Here is a 24,146-nt window from a genome sequence, read left to right on the forward strand (position 1 = left end):
ATTCTTTTGTGCCCCCCTCCAATTTATGATAGAGCATCCAGACTATATTACAAAATGTAAATTGGAGCACAACACTCTCTTGCTTAAAATATTTTAGTGACCTCCATTGTGCTTCAATTGAAGGGCCTAGCCAGGAAGGCCCTATATGGTCTGGCCTCTGGCCCATACCTACTTCTCCAACTTCATAGCAAACACTGTGTTTGAGGTGCTCTTCTTTGGTCTATTATACAGATCTGAGTTTTCCACCTTCAAGCCTATGGACATGTTATTTCCTCTGCTTAGAAGCCTTCCCCACCCCAACCCGGCTGCCCCCAATTTACCCTTCTTGTCAAGGTTACTACTCCTCACTGCTAATAGTGATGCTGACACATGTAGCGCCTTTTCTTTTTATTCATGCAGAAAATTTCAAGTTTCCCTGCTAGGCCCTGAATTGCTTGAAGTCAGGGACAATTTCTATAATACATCTTCATATTCCTGGAGCCTAACATAATGATGGCTTGTACTATAGCTGGTGTTGAATAAATGCTTGAAAATGAATTCAGGTGCAAGCTAAGACCTCTTGGGAAAGATTGCTGCAGTAGTAACTCACAAACCGTCACCAGTGTAGTGTACAGAAACTAGAAGGGACATCAAGAGACAGGGTTGAAGGCTTGGCACTGGCAATAACCATTTGTTGTCAAAATTCTTCTGACCTTAGTTTCTTTATCTGCCCTATCTAATCACCAAATTTTAATAACTCTCTTATTTTAAGATTGAATTTTGTATTGCTGATGTTGAATTTCTTAGCTTTCTACTCCCAAATTCCTTCTTGTGGGCTGTAAAACTCATTAAATGAAATTTAATTAATTAATTTATTTATTAATTAATTTATTTATTTATAGGAGAAGGAAAGGAGGGAGAGAGGGAGAGAAACATCAATGTGTGGTTGCCTCTCACTTACCCCCAACTGGGGACCTGGCCTGCAACCCAGGCATATGCCCTGATTGGGAATCGAACCAGTGACCCTTTGGTTCCCAGCCTGTGCTCAATCCACTGAGCTACACTAGCCAGGGTGAAATTTAAGTTTTAAAAACTTTTAATTATGAAAAATTTCAGACCTAACAGAAGTAGAGTATAAACACCCATGTACATGTCACTGACTTAGGCAATTACCTACCCATAGCTAGTCTTGATTTATTCCTAGCCCTACCTACTTCCACCTCCCATTATTTTCAAGCAAATCATGGATACAGTCTCATTTTATCTGTAAAATACATATTTCAGTATGTACTGCTAGACAGAACACCTTCTGTTGAAGTGTTCGTTGAGCAGCACCTTGCTCTTCCCAGAAACTAGATAACTACCATGATGACTTTTATTTCCTGGCTTAACTATAAACTGTGTAAATTCTTTGAAGGGGTGGATGAGGGAGGGTGGATATTAGAGCACCCAGTTCAGAGCCCTGCAACTAACAGGATGAATGAAAAACTGTAAGTGCTTTAGGTTTTTAATACAATCTTATCCTGAGAATCTAAGGCCTTGTCTTACCTCTTAGCTTCTGTTTGCTTCCTGAACTCATAGTAAAATTACAAGTTCAAAGCACTTTTTACATGCTTTTATTTCAGCCTGAGGAGACTTGACAAACAGGATTAACACGGGCCAGGGCCTGCGGGGGCGAGGCCTTCCCGCGGCCCCGCCCCCGCATGCTCCCTGCTCTCCTTTTCCCCCTCCCCTCGGCGTCCCACTCTTCTTCCCGGCAGCCCTAGCGCCGGATTCCCTGGTCTTCAAGATGGCGGGTGACAGTGAGGTGAGGTGTTCGCTCCCTCCCTATCCCGGTGTATAAATTTGCCCCTCCGCCTTAGCGCCTCGGTGCTCAGTCTCTTTCTGTTTTTCTTTCCCTTGTCACAGCCCGAGTCCGAGGTATTTGAACTCACGGACTTCACCACTGCTTCCGAATGGGAAAGGTGAGTGAGTCGTCTTATTGGTCATCTGTACCTTGGGCCTCGGCGTCCCTCCGCCGCTTCTCCAGCCTAGGCAAACCACACAGACTCCACTGCGGTGGGGAGGATAAGACCCAGGGGTCCCCAGGTCTCCGCCTCTTCCCGTGTCTGGTCAGCTGCAGGCCTCTTCCTCGTTTGGCGTCTGACAAGCCCCGGCCCGCCCCCGGCAGCTAAACCCTTGAGACTCCGGCTCGCAAAGTTTTACTTTCACACCACTTTCCTTAGACCTTGGATGTTGCCCCCACGCATAAGCAGTTTCCGTAGCTACCACTCTGTACTGTTTTCATTTATGTTTAACTCGTTATCGTGAGCAATAAACTTCGCCGCTGCTTTTTTCCCTCCCGTGTAACATTGGTTTACCCTTTTAGGTGGAAACCTTCAGTGTACTTACATTGGTGGTCCGTCTGCCACACCCCCACCACTTCCATCTCGTGTTTTAGAACCTTTTAAAGTCTGCGTAGGACTTGGGAACGCTTTAAGTTTCACATTTCAGTGCCTAATGCACCCAGGGTTCCTGTACCTATCCAACCAACTCCGTGGAACAGCCGAAACTGTTGTATCACTGAAATTAATTGAAAGCCTGGTTTGTGGAGGAGTGATGGCTTAGATCGAGAAGTTTTGTGTTCCATGTTACAGAAACCCTCCTGTTTTATGGGTTTTGACTTAGTGAGCTTGCTGCAACATTTAAAAATTTTTCTGGTTGGGAGAGGAAATTTGTAGATGGCATATCACTAGCTGACACAGGAAAATATGAAAGATCTCTGCTGGAATATTAGTTTGACCTTCGGTACCTTCCAGGAAAAGAAAAGTCAGTAACATAACAATACTGGCAGTGCTTTATTGAGCAGGTACTTTTGTCCAGAATTATGCTAATGGGAAAGAACAAAAACAAAACAGAAAATAGTAAATTGTAAGCTAATTGGTACTGTTAAAATAGTAGTTTAAATAAGGATGGTATTATTGTGGATTACAGTTGTTGGAGATGTTTTTATAGAAAAGATAGAAAATGAGCTGGTCCTTGAAAGTAGAAAGTGGTTGCTTAGACATGAGAAGATACTGAAATGATTAGAGGCAGGTGAAAACGAACCTTTGGGACTTCATGAAGAAATGTGTTACTGCAGTGAAGGTTATCTACTCAAGGGATATACCTAAGATGAATAAAGAAGATTGGACCAGATTATGGACAGCTTCCAAAGCTGTGTAAAGGAGGCTCCAGATTTGGTTCTGTAAGACAGGGATTCTCAAACTTTAGTATGCATCAGAATCTTAGTTTCTGATTATGTCTGAGGTGGACCTCAAAATTTGCATTTCTAACAAGTTCCCTCCCAGGTGATGTTGATGTTTTCTGTGGGTCAAGAGAACACACTTAGAAAAAAACCACTAAAAAGCAACAGTGAGAGACATTTGATTTTTAGAGTGGCAAAGTGATGTGAGAGTTGTTTCAGAAGATGAAGTAAAATTAGGGCAAGTGACTTCGATCCATAGTTAGGTTTTGGTGATTTAGAGACTGGAGAGAAAGGATGGAAGGGAGGACTGTTAAGACATTTCAGAGAAGATTTAGAGAGATACACTTGATGAAATGCAAAGAGTAGAAAGAAGCAAACATGGAGCTGCAGTTTGTTTCCTGAAAGAATAAAGGTAAGAAAGTGGCAAAGTGAGAAGACTGCAGTTACAGGCCTGATAAATGTGATAAAATCCATAAGAAGTCTTACACAAGAACTCGATGTTTTGAAGGTAGTTAAAAAAAGTAACCTGAATCTTGGAGGATGGGAATGGGAGTGAGTGAGGAAACATTGGAGTATGTAATGGAAAATAATCACTTTCTCTCAGCTAAGTATTTAAAATATCCTGAAGTATAATATTAAAATCCTTCAGTTCCTTATATAGAAATAATTGTTACACAGTTATGAGAGCTACCACAAAGTAGGAGACTTGGTTATTGACTTTTATGCTCTTGTTTCTAGAGTGAAACTAGTGTTTTATGATTTATGGGAAGGTGTTAAGACTTTGGAGTCTCTTAAACTTTGAGTTTAATGTTTGAGTGAAAAGTTCTTGTCAGTATGTTATGAGACATACAGTTTATTGAGAGTATTGACTAGAAGCCCGTACTCTTTATCATTTGTCCATTGAAGAAATATTTATTGAATGCCCATATTTCAAGCACAATTCAGGATATTAGGGATATGGTGGTCAATAGAAACAGATGATTCCTGCTCTTTCTGAATTTACTGTGTAGTGGAAGAGACAGATATGAATCAAATAATAATAGAAATGAGCCTGTGATTACAATTGAAATAAGAGCTGAGGAGAGTAAACCTGGTCTTATAGCAGCATATAGCCATTAGACCTAATATAGAATGAGGAGTCAGAGGAAATGACCCTTCATCTGAGATCTGGAGAGCTTTCAAGGATAAAGGTATTAAATTTTTGTAGTCAAATCTCAGTACTTCAGGATAGAGTCCAATAGTAGAATTAAAAAGGAAGAAAAATCACCTGTAATCCTACCACCATTAGATAGCTATAATTAATATTTTGAGAAAATTTATAATCTACATGTGTTGTAAACTTTTTGTATCAAACCATATTACTACTTCTATAGTTTTTATTTAACATATGAACATTTATTTCTTCAAATGATCTTTAAAATATGATTACTAATGGGTACATATTATTCATTGAATGGATATATCATTAATTTACAACCGTTTGCTGCAGTTGAACATTAAGATAGGTTCCATTTTTACCTTTTTAATTGCAGTGTGCATTTCACATGCGAAGTTTTGCTTACATATGGTGGATACACTTTATTATTAAATTTTTATTCTTTTTAAAAAACATGTTAACTTAGTTCTGTAGCACTCATTTCCAAAACTATTAATTATTAATGGCTTTTTCACTGAAGCCCCCCAAAAGTGAATTAGTATATTAATGCCTTTAATTTTAAAGAGGAATTACTTAGAAGGTTCAGTTGACTCATAAAAAGTGACTTATCATTGCTATCTTATAACAGAAATGTAAATATTGATATGTAATATTACTGAAGAGAAAACCTGATGCCTTGTATTTTGACGAGAAGTAACTAATACTAGCAATACTATGTAGGTATTTTAGGAGAGCAATGTTGTTGTTATATTGCATCATACTCTTACACAAGAAGTTAGCTTCTTAGAATAATAACAAATCTTTTTAAATTGTCTTTTAATATGTACTTAGCATTACTGAGATTTGACAGTTTTCATTTGCTGATATTGAGTGTATTGCTTGTCAGTATCCCTAATAGGTCTGCTTGATCATTAGATTTAAAGATTAGTGAATAGTTATAAAATCTGTTTGTTATTCCTTAAAGTTGACAAATGTACTTGCATGTTCTTGCCAGATGTTCCTTAAAACTTGTTTTAGTTTAATAAGCAGTGTTCCCAAATAATGTCTTCTTTGGGAATATTAGGAAATTCCTAATTCTTTAAAGGAAAAGTTAAATAGATCATTTATTTGAGGATAGGGAAGAGATTATAGGTTTCATAATTATCTTTAATAGCATCATGTTAGTCTGTCAGTTTTACTTCTCTCAAACTTACTCATTTTATATAGACAGTTTTATTAATTCTTAATTTATATTTTATAGCAGGCAGAATGCCCTTGTTGGGTAAGCAGTAGACTTAAAAATCAAAATCTAAGAATTCTTGGGTTAAAGAAAATTATCACTTTTATTCCACATTGATAAAGTAGACCAACAATACTAAACTTATGGAGACTTCTCTGATAAAAATGTTAAATATGAAAAATACTTTCTAAAATAATTGTATAACTGTAGTAAAAAATACACAGTCTTGTATTTAGAAAGTGTTTTTTGCTCCTTCCTAGGTTTATTTCCAGAGTTGAAGAAGTCTTGAATGACTGGAAACTGATAGGAAACTCTTTGGGAAAGCCACTTGAAAAGGTCAGATCTATTTGCTGGTGTCTCTAAATGAGTATTTACTTTGAAACATCTATTTTTAAGCTCTTTGCTGCATCTGGTACATTTGAGTTACATGTTTTTTTAAAGTTATGTATCATCTATGAACATAAAATGCTATCTGGAAGAATTTGGATTTGAATCTGTGGCAAGTAATATATGTAAGGCTTTTGTGAACTGTTTTTTAAATAAAATTTTATATGTATAATGTCATTCTTTGTGAGTGATTTTGTTTTTCCTAATATTTACTACTCTCTTTCCATCTCCCTTAGAATGTTAGAAAATCTTTTGGTTGGTCAGAGAGACATTGCAATTACCAGCTTCTTGGGTAGAGTATTTTGTGTAACTAATGAGGAAAATTTTTGGTCTTAACAACCAACTGGCTGTCATTAGCAGCTATTTTATTCAATTTTTGTATTTTACAGTACCACTAATAATAGTTGTTCTCCCCATCTCCCCTCCTTCCACATATCCCTTTTTAACATCATAGATGTTTTGAGTATAAGACTGAAAAAATATTCAAAGTTGAGGTGGAACTCTAATTCTGTAATCTAAGGTACTGGCAGTTTTGCTCATAAACTATGCCCAAACTATGTTTACTGAAGCATGTACTCTGAGAATAAACCTAGATTTTTCTGTATTTTTGTGAAGGGAACTAACAGTTTGATTTATGCTTATGTAGATGATTCATTTATTAAGTTCTTTTAAAGTAAAATTGATTATGTTTATTATAAATTTATTAACTGCAATTTACCCCTCTGAGGAACTCTTAGTTCTCAATATGTGCTAGGTTTTTTTCATTGTAAGGGTGATATTAACAGAATTTGAGACTACTAAAGCATTAGGAGATACTTCTTTAGCTCTATGATAAGAGTAGAAAAAGTAACACTACACATAAAAATCATATTTAAAGATCTGAAGTATGTAGAATAAATTGGCTTGCTATATTAAAGTATGATTACATTTTGAAATGTGAAGTTCCCAATCACAGATCATTTATTACACTTGAAACAAATACCTAACAACAATAATATAGATGTCAGTAAGGTTGAAGGCAAAACAAGCTGGGTATAACTGAAATGGGAAATGATTTGCATCACCAAAAAGAGCTAAGTTGGGTATTTGTGAGCTCTGATATTCCTTAATTCTATGATTTATACATATTTACTATGTATCTGCTGTGTGCCAGACCTGAAGACAAAGTGAGCAAGATTCGTGTAGCTATTGAACATAAATGCTCATGAGAGAGAATACACAAGTAAACAAGGTTAAAATTTTAGATGCTATCTTTAATTTTTGCATATAAGTTGGGTAATGTATTCAAAGTAGGTAGCATTACTGACACAGGTAGTAGTGGCTAAAGGAGTGTAGATTATAGATTTTAGTAAATAAAATGAGACATGGAAAACGTGAAATTTCAAGGTGAGTGAACGGTAACAACGATGAGTAAGATTCAAGAAAGTATAAAGGGCGGATTATTCAGCATAAAAAAGGAAGTTAGAGAATACTTTTATAAGATATTTTACTTTATGTGAAGGACAGTGATTACCAATTCTCTTCATTAAGGAAGAATTAAGGAAAATTATTTTTAAAAAACCTTTATGAAAAGTTTTAAATATAAATAATTTAATGAACCCCCATGTGCCCATCATCCAGTTTTAATAATTAATATTCCACCATTTCTTGTTTCAGTGGTACCTCCATCACCTCCCCATCCCTACTAGATTTTTTTAATAATTGGTGTTTGGGGAGTAAAATTCACATACATATTGTAATACACACAAAACTGCTTGCTTTTGACAAAAATTTATATCAGTGTAACACTCTTAAGTCAAGGTTTTGGACATTTTGCTCACCCAAGAAATGTCTCAGTGTCCCTTTCCAGTTAATTCCCATGCTCCTCACCCATGACCCCTAGGCATTTACTGTTCTTTTTTTCCCCCTCTCTTTTAAATTGTAGATTACTTTTGCCTGTTCTAGAATTTTATATAATATATATGACATCATATAATATATACTCTTTATGCCTGTTTTTTAAACAATAACTTTGCATGTAATTATTTTGTATGAATATACCACAAATTGTTGTACTTGTTGACAGATGTGGCCTATGATGAATAAAGCAGAACATTCTTGTATGAGGCCTTTTGTAGATATGTTTTTATTTCTCTTAGGTAAATACTTAGGAATGGATATGTAAGGTCATAGGATAGTGTATGCCTAAGTGTAAGAAACTGCTGGAGCTTCTTGTACCATTTTACCCACTCCCTCACCCCACTTCCACCAGCAAATATATGAGAGTTTGGGTGCCTCCATGTTCTCACCAACAATTGGTTTTCAGTCTTACAAATTTTGTCATCCTAATGGGTATATAGTAGTTAGTGGAATTAATTTGTATTTCTGTGGTAAATATTGGTATTGATCACTTTTTTCATGTGTATGTATGTCTTTTGAAAATCTATTCATGTTTTTTGTCCCCGTTTTAAGTTAGGTTGTGGGAGTCTTTTAGTTTTTCTATATATTCCGCTTTTAAGTCTTGACTTGGTAGTTTTGCTGGGTGTTGAAGACATTCTTTTAATACTTTCTTCTAGAAGATTTATCATTTTAGCCTTTATTTAGGTCTATAATCCATCTTGAACTAATATTTTATATGATATGAGATAGGGAGTCGAAGTTCACTTTTTAAATTATATTTTATTCTATTGCAGTGGTCCCAATTTTTCTCCTTCCCCCCTCCACCTAGCACTCCCCTGCTTCCTCGGGCAATCCCCGAGTTCAGTTTTTTACGTAATGGATATCTTATGTGTTCTAGAATCTTCTGGGAAAAAACTCTTCTTTGTCCATTGAATTACTTTGTTACATTTGTCAGTTGAACTAAGGGGTCACCTCTGCACTCTATATTCTGCTCCACTAATCTATTTGACTATCCTGATGTTAGTCAGTTGTCTTGACTGCTATAATTTAGGGCTTCCCAATCTTGAAGTCATTGAAATTTTGGGCAAGACCATTGTGGGGCTGTGTTGTGGAGTATATAATATCTAGTAGTATCCCTAGCCTCTACCTACTAGATGTCAGTAGCACCCTCCCAGTGATGACAACCAAAAATGTATCTAGTCATTGCCCAATGTCTCCTGAAGGGCAGATTGGCCTTAGTTGAGAACCACTGAAAAGCTCAATAGTAAGTCTTGAAGTTACGTAGTTAGTGTAGCTTTTGTTATTTTCCCAAGACTGTTTTGTATATTCTAGGTCCTTTATGTTTCCATTATGAATTTTAAAATAAACTTGCCAATTTCTGTAAAAAGAATGATTATGCTGGGACTATGATTGGGATTGTGTTGAATTTATAGATTACTTTGGGGGGAAGTGGCATTTTGATAGTCTTGAAGCTTCCAATCATGAACATGGCACATCTCTCTATTTAAGTCATCTTTAATTTTTCTCAGCAGTGTTTTACAGTTTTTAGGGGAGGTATTGCATATCTTGTTAAATTTATTAGTAAGTACTTTATTTTATATGATGCATTGTAAATATGATTGTTTCTTAATTTCCATTTCTAGTTTGTTGTTATTGCATAGACACATAATAAAGTTCTGTATGTTGACTTTGTATCTGGATAGATGCAAAGATTCATAATTTTTGGTTAAATCTGCATTTTCTACATTGATAATCATATTGACTGTCAATAAGGACAGTTTTATTTCTTTTTCAATTTCATTTTATTTCTCTTTCAATTTCTTTTTATTTCTCATTGTCGTTGCACTAACCAGTAAAATATTGAATAGAACTGTTGAGAGTAGGCATCCTGCCTTCTTTGCAGTGGTGGAGGGGAAATTTTCAGTACTTCAGCACTCAGGATTGTAGGCTTTTCATAGATGTCCTTTATAACAATAAGGAAATTCTTAGTTTGCTGAAAGCTTTCCATCATACATGAGAATTTAATTTATTCAAATCTTGTTCTGTATCTATTGAGATAATCATAGGTTTTTCTTTTTTCATTCTCTGAGTATGGTAATTTATTTTGATTTTAAAATTTCCTTATTGTGGTAAAATATATGTAAAAATTATCATTTTAACCATTTTTAAGTGTAAAATTCCTTGACATTAAATATTTCACATTAGGTTCTTTTCAATCCAAAGTACTGAAGCTCTGTATTCTAAACAATACCTATCCCCTCCTTCGACGCCCCTGGTAACCACTCTTACTCTTTTTCCATGAATTTGACTGCTTGAGGTATTTCACGTAAGTGGGATCATACAGTATTTGTCCATTTGTGCCTAGCTTGTTTCACTAAGCTTATCTTTGAGGCTCATCTGTGTTGTTGAATATGTCAGAATTTTATTCCTTTTCAAGACTGAATAATATTCCATTGTATGGTATTTTGTTAATCCATTCATTCATCTGTTGATGGACATTTGGGTTGTTTCTACTTTTTGGCAATCATGAATAACACTGCTATGAATGTGGTTGTACAAATATCTCTTCGAGTCCTTGCTTTCAGTCTTTTTGGGTATGTACAAAGAAGTGGAATTGCTTAATCATATAATTTTTATTTCTTGATTTTTTGAAGAATTCCCATACTTTTGGCAGGCTGTAGAATCTGTTTATCTGAAAATCTTTTTTTAACCTTCTTTTTGAAGGACAATTTTGCTGAGGAATTATGGCTTGACATTTTTTCCCCAGTTCTTTCAAGATGTTGGTTACATTTTTTTGTCTCTAATTTCTGATGAGAAATTATATTTCATTCTTATTTTTGTTCTGTTTTGGTATTTTTCTCTCTGACTTCTTTCAGGTTTTTTCTTTATCTTCTATGTAAGCTAACTATGATGTGCATACTTATGTTTTCTTTGTTACTATTGAATATTGAAATTTTTTATTTTTTTAAATTTTTATGTTCTATTATTGTTCAAGTACAGTAGTCTCCATTTCCCCCCACCACTCCTCCCCACGCCACCCATCCCCAATTCCCTACCCCCCTTTGGCTTTGTCTATGTGTCTTTTATACCTGTTCCTTGACAACCCTTACCATTTTCCCCTGTTGTCCCCTCCCCCCTCTTCTCTGGTTACTGTCAGTTCTTAATTTCAGTGTCTCTGGTATACGTTGCTTGCTTGTTTGGTTTGTTGATTAGGTTCCACTTACAGGTGAGATTATGTGGCATTTGTTTTTCACTGCCTGGCTTATTTCACTTAGCATAATGTTCTCCAGACCCATCCATGCTGTTGCGAAGGCTAGGATCTCCTTTCTTTCTTTTTGCTGCATAGTATTCCATTGTGTACATGTACCATAGTTTTCTTGATCCACTTACCATATTTTTTGGACTGTAAGATGCACCCCTGCAAACTCATGTGCTGCCCCCCCCCCCCCGCAACAATTCGGTAGGAAAATGAAGCAGCAACCCTACTCCACCACCCCTGCCCCCGCCCTCCAGCAAGCCAGGCAAGCTACATTCCGACTATAAGATGCACCCCCCTTTCCTCCCAAATTTGGGGGTAAATGCTTCTTATAGTCTGGAAAATATGATGCTAATGGGCACTTAGGTTGCTTCCAGCACTTGGCTATTGTAAATTGTGCTGCTATGAACATTGGGGTACATAGGTTCTTTTGGATTGGAGTTTCAGGATTCTTAGGGTATTATCCCAACAGTGGAATTGCTGGATCAAAAGACAGTTCCATTTTTAATTTTCTGAGGAAATTACATACTGTTTTCCATAGTGGCTGCACCAGTCTTCATTCCCACCAACAGTGAGACAAACTATACTAGGGTTCTATTTTCTCCACAACCTCACCAACACTTACTGATTGTTGATTTGCTTATGGTGGCCATTCTGACTGGTGTGAAGTGGTATCTCATTGTGGTTTTAATTTGCACCTCTCTGATGCCTAGTGATACTGAACATCCTTTCATATATCTCTGGGCCTTGTGTATGTCCTCCTTGGAGAAGTGTCTGTTCAAGTCCTTTGCCCATTTTTTAATTGTTTTTGTTTTTTTCCCCCTGGAGTGGAGTTGTGTGAGTTTGTTATATATTTTGGAGATCAAACCCTTTTCTGAGGTAACATTGGCAAATATGTTTTCCCATGTGGTTGGTTCGCTTTCATTTTGCTGATGTTTTCTTTAGCTGTGCAGAAGCTTTTTATTTTGATAAAGTCCCATTTGTTTATTCTTTCTTTTATGTCACTTACTCTAGGGGATGTATCAGTGAAAATAATACTTGTAGAATATCTGAGATTTTCCTGCTTATGTTTCTCTCTGGGACTTTTATGGTGTTGTGACTTTTTTGTAAATCTTTTATCCCTCTTGTGTTTATTTTTGTATATGGTGTAAGTTGGTGGTCGAGTTTCATTTTTTTGCATAGAGCTGTCTTGATCTCCCAACACTATTTATTGAAGAGGCTATTTCCACTCCATTATGCTCCTGCTCCCTTTGTTGAATATTAATTGACTGTGGAGACTTGGGTTTATTTCTGGGCTATCTATTCTGTTCCATTGGTCTATGTGTATGTTCTTATGCTAGTACCAGACTGTTTTGACTACTGTGGCCTTGTAATATAGTTTGATATCAGGTATTGTGATCCTTCCGACTTTGTTTTCTTTGTTCACTTTGTTCTTCTATCTCAAAATTGCTGCAGCTATTCAGGGTCATTTATGGTTCCATATAAATTCTTGAAATGTTTGTTGTATATCTATGACATATGTCATTGGTATTTCGATAGGGATTGCCTTGAATCTATAAATTGCTTTGGACATTATGGACACTTTGATGTTGATTCATCCAGTCTATGAACATGGTATATGCTTCCATTTGTTTGTGCCTTCCTTAATTTCTTTCTTTAATTTGGTATTGTGTAGTTTTCTGAGTACAGGTCTTTTATCTGCTTGGTTAGGTTTATTCTTAGGTACTTTATTTTTCTTGTTGCTATATCAAATGGGATTTTTTACTTAATTTCTGTTTCTCATTTGTTGTTATTGGTGTACAAAAATGCCTTTGATTTCTGTGTGTTGACTTTGTATCCTGCTGTTTTGCCAAATTCACTTATTAGGTTGAGTAGTTTTTTGGTGCAATCTCTAGCGTTTTGTATATATACTATCATGTCATCTGCAAACAATGACAGTTTTACTCCTCCTTTCCAGTTTGGATTCCTTTTATTTCTCTTGTCAAATTGCTGTGTCTAGAACTTCCCATACTATGTTGAATAGAAGTGCTAAAAGTGGACACCCTTGTCTTGTTCCTGATCTTAGTGGGAAAGCTTTTAGTTTTTGCCCATTGTGTGTGTATGATGTTGGCTGTAGGTTTCTTGCATGTGGCCTTGAGTACATTGAGGTGTGCTCCCTCTATTCCCAGTTTGCTGAGTGTTTTTGACATAAATGGATGCTGTGCCTTATCAAATGCTTTTTCTGCATCTGCCAGTACGATCATGTGATTTTTGTCTTTCCTTTTGTTTATGTGATGTATTACATTTATTGATTTGCAAATATTGTACCATCCTTGAATCCCTGGGATGAATCCCACTTGGTCATGGTGTATGATCTTTTTAATGTATTGCTGGATGTGGTTTGCCAATATATCGTTGAGGATTTCAGTACTTATATTCATCAGCGATATTGGCCTGTAGTTTTGTTTCTTTGTTGTGTCTTTATGTGGTTTTGGGATTAGGATGATACTGGCTTCCTAAAAAGAATTTGGGAGTCTTCCCTCTTCTTGGATTTTTTTTGAATAGTCTGTAAAGGATAGGGGATAGCTAGCTCTTCCTTAAGTGTTTTGGGAATTCTTCTGTGAAGCCATCCGGTCCAGGGCCTTTGTGTGTTGGGAGTTTTTTGATTACTACTTTGATTTCACCAGCTGTTAATCAGTCCTTTTAGGCTTTCTGCTGCTTCTTGATTCAGTTTTGGAAGATTATATTTTTCTAAAAATTTGTCTTTCACCCAGATTTTCAAATTCCTTGGCATAGAGTTGTTCATAGTAATTTCTTACAATCCTTTTTATTTTTGTGGTGTCAGTTGTAATTGCTCCTTTTCATTTCTCATTTTGTTTATTTGGGTCTTCTCTCTTTTTTTTTCTTGATGAGTCTGCTTAAAGGCTTGTCAGTTTTGTTTATCTTCTAAAAGAAGCAACTCCTGGATTTATTGATCCTCAGAATTGTTGTTTCGGTCTCTATTTCATTTAATTCTATTCTGATCTTGTTTATTTCCTTCCTTCTACTTGTTTTTGGCCTGTTTGTTGTTGTTCCTCCAGTTCTTATAGGTGTAAGGTTAGCTTGTTTATTTTAAATTTTTTAAATCTTTTTTAGGTAGGTGCTTTGAACTTCCCCCTCAGGGCTGCCTTTACTATGTCTCATAACTTTTGGACTGTTTTGAGTTCATTTTCATTTGTTTCCAGAAATTTTTTGACTTCTTCCTTGATCTCAGTATTAACCCACTCATTGTTGAATAGCATGCTATTCAATATCCATGAATTTGTTTTTGGGATTTTTACTTGAGGTTGGTTTCTAGTTTCAGGCCCTTTAGTCTGAGGAAATGCTTGATATGATTTCAATTTTCTTGAATTTGTTGAGGCTTGTTTTGTGTCCTATCATGTGGTCTGTCTTGGAAGATGTTCCATGTGCTTTTGAAAAGAATGTGTATTTTCCTTTTTGGGGATGAAAGCCTCTCTATATATCAGTTAATTCCATTTGATCTTGGGCATTGTTCAGTGCTGCAATATCCTTGTTGATATTTTGTTTGGAAGATCTATCCATTGTTGAGAGTGAGGTATTAAAATCCCCTTCTATAATTGTATTGCTGTCTATGTCTTTCTTGAAGTCCTCCAAGATTTTCCTTATATATTTGGATGCGCTTATGTTGGGTGCATGTAAATTTACAATATTTATGTCTTCGTGATGGATTCTTCCCTTTACTATTATGAAGTGTCCTTCTGTGTCTCTTTTTATGGACTTTGTTTTGAACTCTATTTTTTCTAACATAAGTGTTACTATTCCAGCTTTATTTCCTTGTCTATTTGCCTGGAATATTTTTTTCCAAGTCTTCGGTTTCCATCTGTGTAGATGTTTTGTTCTGAGATGGGTCTCTTGTAGGCAGCATATTTTTAGGGTCATGTTTTCTTATCCATTCAGGTACCCTGTGTCTTTCGATTGGAGTATTTAATGCATTTACATTTAAGGTTATTATTGGTGGGTACTTATTCATTGCCACTTTACCCCCTTTGTACCTGCATTCCTCTCTCTTTTCACTGTTTTTCTTCCTCTTCTTAAAGCATTCCCTTTAGCTTATCTTGGAATACTTATTTGGTGGAGGTGTATTCTTTCAGTCTTCTTTTGTCTGGGAAACTCCTTATTTCACTTTCCATTTTAATTGAGAACCTTGACGGGTAGAATAGTCTTGGTTGCAGGCCTTTGCTTTTTATTCCTTGGAATATTCCTTGCCATTCCCTTCTGGCTTGTAGTGTTTCTGTTGACAAGTCAGCTCCTAGCCTTATTGGGGCTCCCTTGTAGGCAAACTTCCTTGTTGCCTTTAAGATTCTTTCTTTGTCTTTTGCCATTTTAATTATGATGTTTCTTGGAATGGGCCGTTTTGGATTCCTCTTGATTGGGACCCTCTGTGCTTCCTTGATTGGCTTGACTTTTTCTCTGAATAAATTTTTTGTTTTTCTTCAAATTAAGGAAGTTTGGCTATTATTGCCTCAAATATTTTCTTGCCCCATTGTCTGTATTTTTTTGTGACTAAGTTATATTTATCTTTGACCTCTTACTACTGTTCTGTAGGCATAGGTCTCTTAAGGCTCTGCTGTCTTCAAGTTTTTTTTTCTGTTTGATTATTTCTCTTGAGTTACCTTTGAGTTAGTTCCTTTAGTGTTTCTTCTGCTGTTTCCAATTTCCTATTAAGCCCAGGTAATGTATCTTCCAGTTCAGTTATTGTAGTTTTTTAGATTTACAATTTCTATTTGGTTCTGTTTATAATTTCCAATTCTCTGAGGTTTCTCATCTCTGAATTTGTCCTTGAACATATTTATTATAGCTAGTGAAAAGCCATTTTAACACCTAGGGCTTCTTGGGTATAGAAGTTGATTGTATTCTTTTGAGTTTAGTACAGGTCACGTCATCATGGCTTTAAAAATTTTCTTTTTGTTGTGGGTATACCAGTAATTTCTTAATCTTATAGTTATATCTTGAGTGAAATAAAGTGACTAATTTCAGTAGTGGTCCTCTAATAAGAGTTTTGTTTGTTTTTTGTTCTATTAAGCAGTTCATTTGTCTGGATTAAAACTCCATTCTCTTCTAAGTGGTGACAGCGGCTGAAATATCCCCCCCCCGCACTTTCTTGCGTTTCACTGTATCCTGGAGTCTCCACTGCATGAGCGTGATTTAGCAGAGAGCCAAGATTTGAGACAGAGTTTATATGCAAATTTTGGGGCTTATTCCCTATTGGCTTCTAGAATTTACGCTTTAATCTTAGAACTTCCTTGCCATCTTTGAACTTTGTCTTCTGTTGCCTATAGTCAACAAAGCTCCATCACTCTGCAGTCCTGAGATGTGCACAGATTAGAGTACCCTTAGATCAGCAATTCTCGTGGTGTGGTCGGCGACCCCTGTTGCTCCCTAGAGAGCCTTTCAGGGGGTTGAAAAGGAACTCTCTTTTCCAAATATGTAATTTCATGTACTATATTATGGTGAAAAAGCTCAGGATTAATCTGAGATACTAAGAGTCTGTTGAGACATTTTTAGTTGCTATTTCTTAGTTCTTTTTTATATATTTAAAGACTTTTTTTGCTTGCCATTTAGTTGTAGCACAATTATCTTTCTCTGTCATAAATAAAATTTTCAATATACATTGTGAATTTCACTTTGAACTTTAATTTGTATGGGATATGTGCCACTAAAACAAATAGAACTACACAAAAATATTTCTAAAGTAAACAAAAAAGGTTCTAACCAAAACCATTTGCTCACTTTATTTCAGGCTATTTATTGTTATGATATCTCTACAACATAACAGTAAAGAATGAACATAAGTTGGCTGTGTGAGCTATTCATAAATTAATTCTCAATTCCATTAAATGATGCCCTTAAATCTTACTAGTTGGTTTGATATAGATCACCTTTTGTTACACTAGATGTGACAAGAAATATTTTTAGCAAAAAATTAACTATAGTCATTTATGAGAGAATTTGCAATTCCATCTTGATTGCTGTACCTTTTTTTATCAGAGTATGACTCAAAGCCATTAAAATAATTAATTTGCTAATTCATTTATCAAGATACATACATGCCACCTGGTATGTGCTCAATAAATTTTTGTTGGTTGACCCCCAATTAGGTATTAGAATACCTAACCCCCTGAACTTGTGTTCCTTTTGCATAAGATATATAGTGTATACATTTAATTGCCTGGAGTTTTGTTAATATGATAGTGGCATTTTTAAAAGTTCTAAAGGTAGCAAGTCTTTTTTTCTGGGTGACCTGGTACATTTTAAAGTCAGTAACTATAATTTCTCGACATTTAGTTTTGTGAGTAACCCTTTTCTTTACATTTTTATTTTATTTTTCTTCCATTGACTAATTTGTTTCCTTTTTTCTTCTTTGATTTTGGATTAATAACTTGATTTTTTTTTCCTTATAATGAATTTTTTATATAGTACAATTACAAGTCTAATAGATGAGCCATTTTCTAAAAATTTGTAAAAATAGCTAGTGAAAATTGTGATTGGATTTTTCTGTACAGGGAAGATGTTTGAAATATATTTTAAGGATAGTACACAAATACTAAATTTTTCTCCCTATTTCTGGGGCTATGTTATAAAAGTTCCTTTTTTCTAAGTACTTGCTTTTGTTATTTTTACTTTTATTCATACATTAATATAGTTCATATTGTGTACCAGGAATTGTTCCTCTACTTTCTGTGTATTAAAACAACCTTTTCTCTCTGCCTTCCTGATTTCCAGATTGTTAAATCCTTTACCTCTTTACTCCATAGTCCTTTTTTCTCAGCTCTCAGCTATCAGTATTCCTGTGTTCTTTTCTCCATGAAATGTATAGTTGATGACTTAGAGTTGTTTATGCAGTTAATCCCAAGTTAGATCTCTGAACTCAGTTATTTAAGAAAATTATAATGGAAATTAGGTTTTATCGTGTTAGAATTAAATCATTTAAAAAGATAAATAGCTCTTTGTGGACAGAGGGACTTCACCATCATGTTTAACAGGAATTCTTAACCAAGAGTCTGTGGTCTTTTAAAATTGTATATGTGATTCATTTTTAATGTGAATATGCATGACTTTCTTGGGAGATGGTCCAGAGCTTTCATCACATGCTTAAAAGGCATGTAACTCAAAAAAGGATAAATGACGACTACTATTTTAATTTTTATTTTCTGCCTTGGCTCGTTTGGCCCAGTGGATTGAGCGTTGGGGCAATCCACTGGGTGATCTGTTCGATTCCTAGTCTGGGCATATGCCTGGGCTGGGTGTGCGCAAGAGGCAACCAACCAATTGATGTATCTTTAGTACATTGATGTTTCTCTCCCTCCCTTCCCCTCTCTGTAAAAGTAAATAAAATCTAAATTTTTAAAAAAGTTTTATTTTGTATGCATTTATTTTAAAAATTAACATTTTGTTTTGGTGGAATACATATCCAAAGGGTTCCTTGAACACGAACTTTGGGATAATTGGTTGGTATGATGAGTACAACAGGTCTGTGTGGAAAGTATAGCTTACTCTCATATAGAGGAGTAAACATTTTTTTTTTAGATTTTATTTATTTACTTTTTAGAGAGGGAAGGGAAAAAGAAAGAGAGAGAGAAACATCAATGTGTGGTTGCTAGGGGTCATGGCCTACAACCCAGGCATGTACCCTGTCTGGGAATCGACACTGAGGAGTAAACATTTTTAAGTCAGTGAAATTTGACCTTATTATACTTCTACTTCTTTAGCCCTTTACCATTTTTGGTATCCTGGCCCTTGCAACTCACAGCCTCAAGTTTTGCCAGCCAGCTCTACCCTTCAGTATTGAATGCTCTGAAATTACTTAATTCTTACCTTTGTTTTCCTTTTTCTACTTCCATCTCCAAAATAAATGACTGATTTCACTTAAGGTTAAGTAGTGTTTTTAAATTTTTTTAAGAAAGATTTGAGTCTGGCTAGTGTAGCTCAGTAAATTGAGCGTGGGCTGTGAACAAAGGGTCACTGGTTTGATTCCCAGTTGGGGCACGTGAGAGGCAACTACACATTGATGTTTCTTTCCGTCTTTTTCTCCCTCCCTTCCCTTCTCTCTAAAAAAAATAAATAAAATCTTTTTAAAAATATTTGAATGGATGATAATCACTTAACCTTACAAAGTTATTTTGATTTCCTATTTTACAAAACTGCTAAAGGAAAAATAAAAATGAAGTCAAAATTGTTATTCTTCTAAGCAGAGTTCTTTATCCTAGGAGCGATTCAAGTTATTCAACAGAAAGTGCTTTTGGGCTCCTAGCCTAAATTCCTTTCCATCATTTAGTACTTAAGTTTTAATGCTTTTAAAAGAATGCTTGTGGAATTTCAGAAAAATGTAATAAATGTAAGTAAACATTTTAAAATTATATAGAGAAATATTTGGGGGCACGATATTTGTCATATGGCCTAGAAGGTTGTCCTGCAGAGTCAGGTACACCAAATCGTTTCCTCTGTCCTTTCCATTTTCTGTTTGTGAGCCCCAAATCCTTTCATTAAAAATCTAAAAACTTTGAATTACAGAATAATGTAACCAAATCACATGTATATATTAAAAATATGGTCGTTCCTTTCTCATCATTTCTCTTCCACCCATCTACTTGATAGCACTAATAACTTAAAAAAATTTTTTTAATCCTCACCAGAGGATATGTTTATTGATTTTAGAAGGGAGGTGAGGAGAGAGAGTGAGCGCTAGAGACAGAGAGAGAGAGAGAGAGAGAGAGAGAGAGAGAGAGAGAGAGAGAAAGAAACATCATTGTGAGAAACAGTGATCAGTTGCCCCCCATATGCAACCTAGGTATCTGCCCTGACCAGGAATCCAACCTGCACCCTTTTGTTGCATGGAATGATGCTGCAACCGAGTTACTAGGCCAGGGCTAAACTAACAACTTCTAACAGTTTGTTCTATCCATATGTGGACCCTAGCTATTTAAAAAAGAAAGATATGTACATATTTTTAGAAAGGATGATTTATTGTTTGTTAAATGAATGTTATTTTAAACATATTTGTTAAATTTTATACTTGTATGACATGCTACTTAAATGTAGGGTTTATATCATGCTCTACTCTGAACAACAGTTCAGAGTATCTCAAATGTGACTTTACTCAATATACCTGTTCCTGAACTGAATATCTATAAATAAAAAAGTTGGTTTTTACCTAAGGAATCTAAAACAAAAAAGGATGATTTATCAGCTGCCCTTTTTTTTTAAACTTTATATTCTGTTGGCTTCTTTCCAAGCTGGGACATAGGCCTCTAATTATTTAATGCTTGAACTATAGTCCATTAAATGTATGGCTGTATCATAATGTGTTTATGCATATTCCTGTGAAGGATATTTAATTTACAGTTTTGCAGCTATAGTCCTGGGGTAGTAAGCATTATTGTACATATATTTCCATACTTGTATGAATATTTCTGCAACAGATTTCTGAAAGTAGAATTACCAGGCCAAAGGGGATGTGATTTTTATTTTTGATAGGGCCTTATTTTCCACCAAGATAAGATTAAGTGTACTTATTATCTCCTCACACATGGCATATGAAAGCACCCATTTCCTCACTTCTCCAACACTATTTTAATCAGTATAAGAGACTAAAGCCATCTGATGTTTATTTATGTTTTCCTGAACACTGGTGAGATTGAGTCTTTCTTCATGTTTGTTAGACACCAGAATTTCCCTTTTTATTGCTTGTTATATATAACTGACCAATTTTCTGCTATCTTACTGAATTATAAAAGGGCTTTTATGTTTTTATGAACATTAACTCTGTGTTGCAAATAATTTCCCCAGTGTGTCATTTTTAAAAATTTGAATGTCTTTTGTCTTACAAAGTTTATATATGTTTTTTGCTGAAATACATAATAAAAATGGTAAATAAAGATTTATCCTTTTAACCACTGTTAGAAGTGTACAGTCCAGTGGCATTAATTACATTCACATTGTGTAGTAATTAATTACCACAGTCCACGTGCAGAACTTTTTTAGCATCTCAAACAAACTGTACCTACTAGACAATAGCAACCTCATGGAAGAGAAATCATATATAATCTTTATCCTTCTGTGTCTGGCTTGTTTTACTTAGCATAATGTCTTCAAGGTTCATGCATGTTACAGCATGAGTCAGAATTTCATTCCTTTTAAGGCTGAATAATATTCCACTATATGTATATACCATATTTTGATAATTTGTCAATAGACACTTGGGTTGCTTCTACCTTTTGGCTGTTGCAAATAATACTTCTATGAACATGGTGTACAAATATCTGTTTGAGTCCCTGCTTTCAGTTCTTTTGGGTATATACCCAGAAGTGGAATTCCTGAATCATATATTAATTTTTAAGGTACCATCACATTGTTCTCCATAGCAGCTGCACCATTTTACATTTTCACCAGCAACGTACAGGGTTCCATTTTCTCTCCACCCATACCAACACTTGTTTTTTTGATAGAAGTCAACCTAATGGGTGTGAAATACTATTTTGTGGTTTTGATTTGCATTTCCATAATGATTAATGATGTTGAGTACCTTTTCTTGTGCTTGCTTGGCAATTTGTATATCTGCTTTGGAGATCATTTTGCTTTTTTTTTTTTTTTTAAGCTGTAAGAGTTCTTTAATGTACTCTGGAAATTAATCCTTTATCTGCTATATGATTTGGAAATACTTTCTCCCATCCTGTGTTTTCACTCTGTAGACAGTGTCCTTTGATGCACAAAAGTTTTTGATTTTAATGAAGGCAAATTTATCTATTTTTTCTTTCGTCGACTATGCTTGGTGTCATGTTTAAGAAATCATTGTCAAGTCCAATGTTGTGAAGCTTTACCCTATATTTTCTAATAAGACATTTATGTTTAGAATTTTGATACATTTTGAGGTAATCTTTGTGTGTGGAGTAAGTTAAGAAGGGTTTATATTTTTAAGTAGTCTCTCCCTTTCTGACTTCTAGATTCCATGTACAAAGGGCCCCATGACCCAAAGATTATATATTTACGCTTCTCTGTTTTTTAATATTTACTGGTTCTTTGAAATATATTTTCTTTTAACATTAGAAATCAAAGATTAAGTTACATTCATTGGGTTTTAAATTGTGAATGTCTTTATCTCCAAGTTTAACCAAATGGCAGTAAAATATGCAACTAATGAAAAAGGTATATTTCACGGCAACTTATTTTCAAGTTCCTGGCTTTTTGCTTGTAGCAGCTACTCAAAGTTTTATACTCCTCATTTCCTCCTTTTACTTTCAGGTGTTTTAAAGGTCTACAGATATTTTTGGAATTAGTCTGAGATTCCCATATTGCTGCTTTAGGTTGGGCCTTGTCCTGATTGACCATCAGTCTCTAGTTGTTGCTCTAAATGTAAAACAGAACCCAGTGTCCTCTGTTCTCCATATCTGTGGCCATTGTTTTTATTAGACCTAACCACCTTACCCGTGACACTCAGTAACATCTTGGATGACATTACATGACTTAGATTCTAAGTATTGTGTAATGGGCCAGCTTCTACAGTAATTTAGAACTTTTTACATTACTTTTGATTTTTTAATAATAGTATAATGGTTAAACACTTGAGTGCTTAGTATGCACTAGGCACTTATTAAGCACTATTTATATATCATCACATTTAATCTTCAAAAACATTCCTGTGAAATAGATACTATTATTCTTATTCTTATTTTAATGCTGAAAATTGAGGCACAGACCGGAAAGTAACTTGCCCAAGATTACTTAGCCAATAGTAGAGCTACTCTGTGAACCTAAGAGATCTGTCCTGAGATATAGTCTTCCCAGTATAATCACTGAGCATGCCCTTTTTCCTCACTTCTTCCTGCTTTCATCTTACCTTAAATCTTGCCCATTTCTTCTTTCCTTCCAGGAGAATTTTCATAAACTGATATTGTCACTATGTTGCAAGCCTACACAGAAGCCTACAGTTGCTCTGTACTGCCTACAGGATGAAGTCTAAACTCAGGCATCTATGCCCGGTCTCTCTGCTTTCTCTACCTATTTTTCTCTTTTCCCTTTTAACATTGATTCCCAACCTTTTTTATTTCATGGCACACATAAACGACCAAAATTCTATGGCACACCAAAATATAAAACTTTTGCCAATCTGACAAAAAAAAACAGGTATAATTTTGATTCATTTGTACCAGACAGCTGTTGTGTTGGCTATAGTCAGTTTTTTATTTGATAGTCTAAGGGAAAAGAGGTCAGTGCCCCTGACTTAATAGTCAGGTATTGCATATTTTATAAGTTTCTCCAGCACACTGGTGTGCCTCTTGCAGCATGCCAGTTGAAAATCGCTGCCCTATAGGAAACTTCAGTTGAATTGGGCTATCTGTTCCCTGAATTTGACATCTAATTTCTTGCCCCAGACCCTTGCCTGTTTCTTCTTAACTAAAGGCTAACTGGAATTCAATTTTCTGAATGAATCTATATCTGACTCCCTGAGCTGGCATTTATCCAATCATCTCTTTAAATTTTGAACCATAAATTGTTTTCTCTGCTTCTCTTGTTCACATATGTACTATGGAATTTATACAGATATATTTGTTCACATATATATACATACGTTTATGTGTGTGTGTGTATGTGTATCTGTCTTAACCTCTAGTAGAAAGAACGGGGCCATGGTGGATCAAATTCCAGCTTTACCATTTCATGGTCAAGTTTTTAAATCTAAACCTTTTCTCATCTATGAACGGAGTTGACACACATCACAGTTACAAGATTTTATACGCGCATACACACATACATAAGTACATGTGAATTATTTGGCTTAGACACTTGGTAGGTGTACTTATTCTGAAAGGCAGGTAATTAATCTGTACAGTCTGCTTTTACTTTTAAAAAGTATTTGTAAAATCCTTGAATTAAAATCTTGGTGTCTATACATATATGTGGTGAATATATAAAGCTGTATGGATGGCGAGATCCGATAAAGCAGTGAAACAGCTTACATTGCCAGCCAGGCTGACTCAGAAAGTCGTGTCAATTCTGTCTGCCAAGGCAG

General features: G+C 35.2%; 1 protein-coding gene across 2 annotated transcripts in view; it reads left to right on the forward strand.

The window, feature by feature from the left end:
• The first annotated feature begins 1,719 nt into the window (after positions 1-1,719).
• Positions 1,720-24,146, forward strand: part of RAB3GAP1 (RAB3 GTPase activating protein catalytic subunit 1) — a 111,188-nt gene continuing 88,761 nt past the window's right edge. The window contains exons 1-3 of one of the 2 annotated variants that reach the window (XM_045826060.1): positions 1,720-1,786; positions 1,888-1,943; positions 5,841-5,916. In XM_045826060.1, coding sequence (XP_045682016.1) covers positions 1,769-1,786; positions 1,888-1,943; positions 5,841-5,916 — 150 coding nt within the window. In that variant the 5' untranslated portion in view covers positions 1,720-1,768. The remainder of the gene's footprint in view (positions 1,787-1,887; positions 1,944-5,840; positions 5,917-24,146) is intronic. The other variant, XM_045826061.1, reaches the window with a different exon arrangement.

Source organism: Phyllostomus hastatus, unplaced genomic scaffold (genome assembly GCF_019186645.2).
Source record: "Phyllostomus hastatus isolate PE091 unplaced genomic scaffold, TTU_PhHast_1.1 phas_scaffold_60, whole genome shotgun sequence".
In the NCBI taxonomy this organism is placed as follows: domain Eukaryota; kingdom Metazoa; phylum Chordata; class Mammalia; order Chiroptera; family Phyllostomidae; genus Phyllostomus; species Phyllostomus hastatus.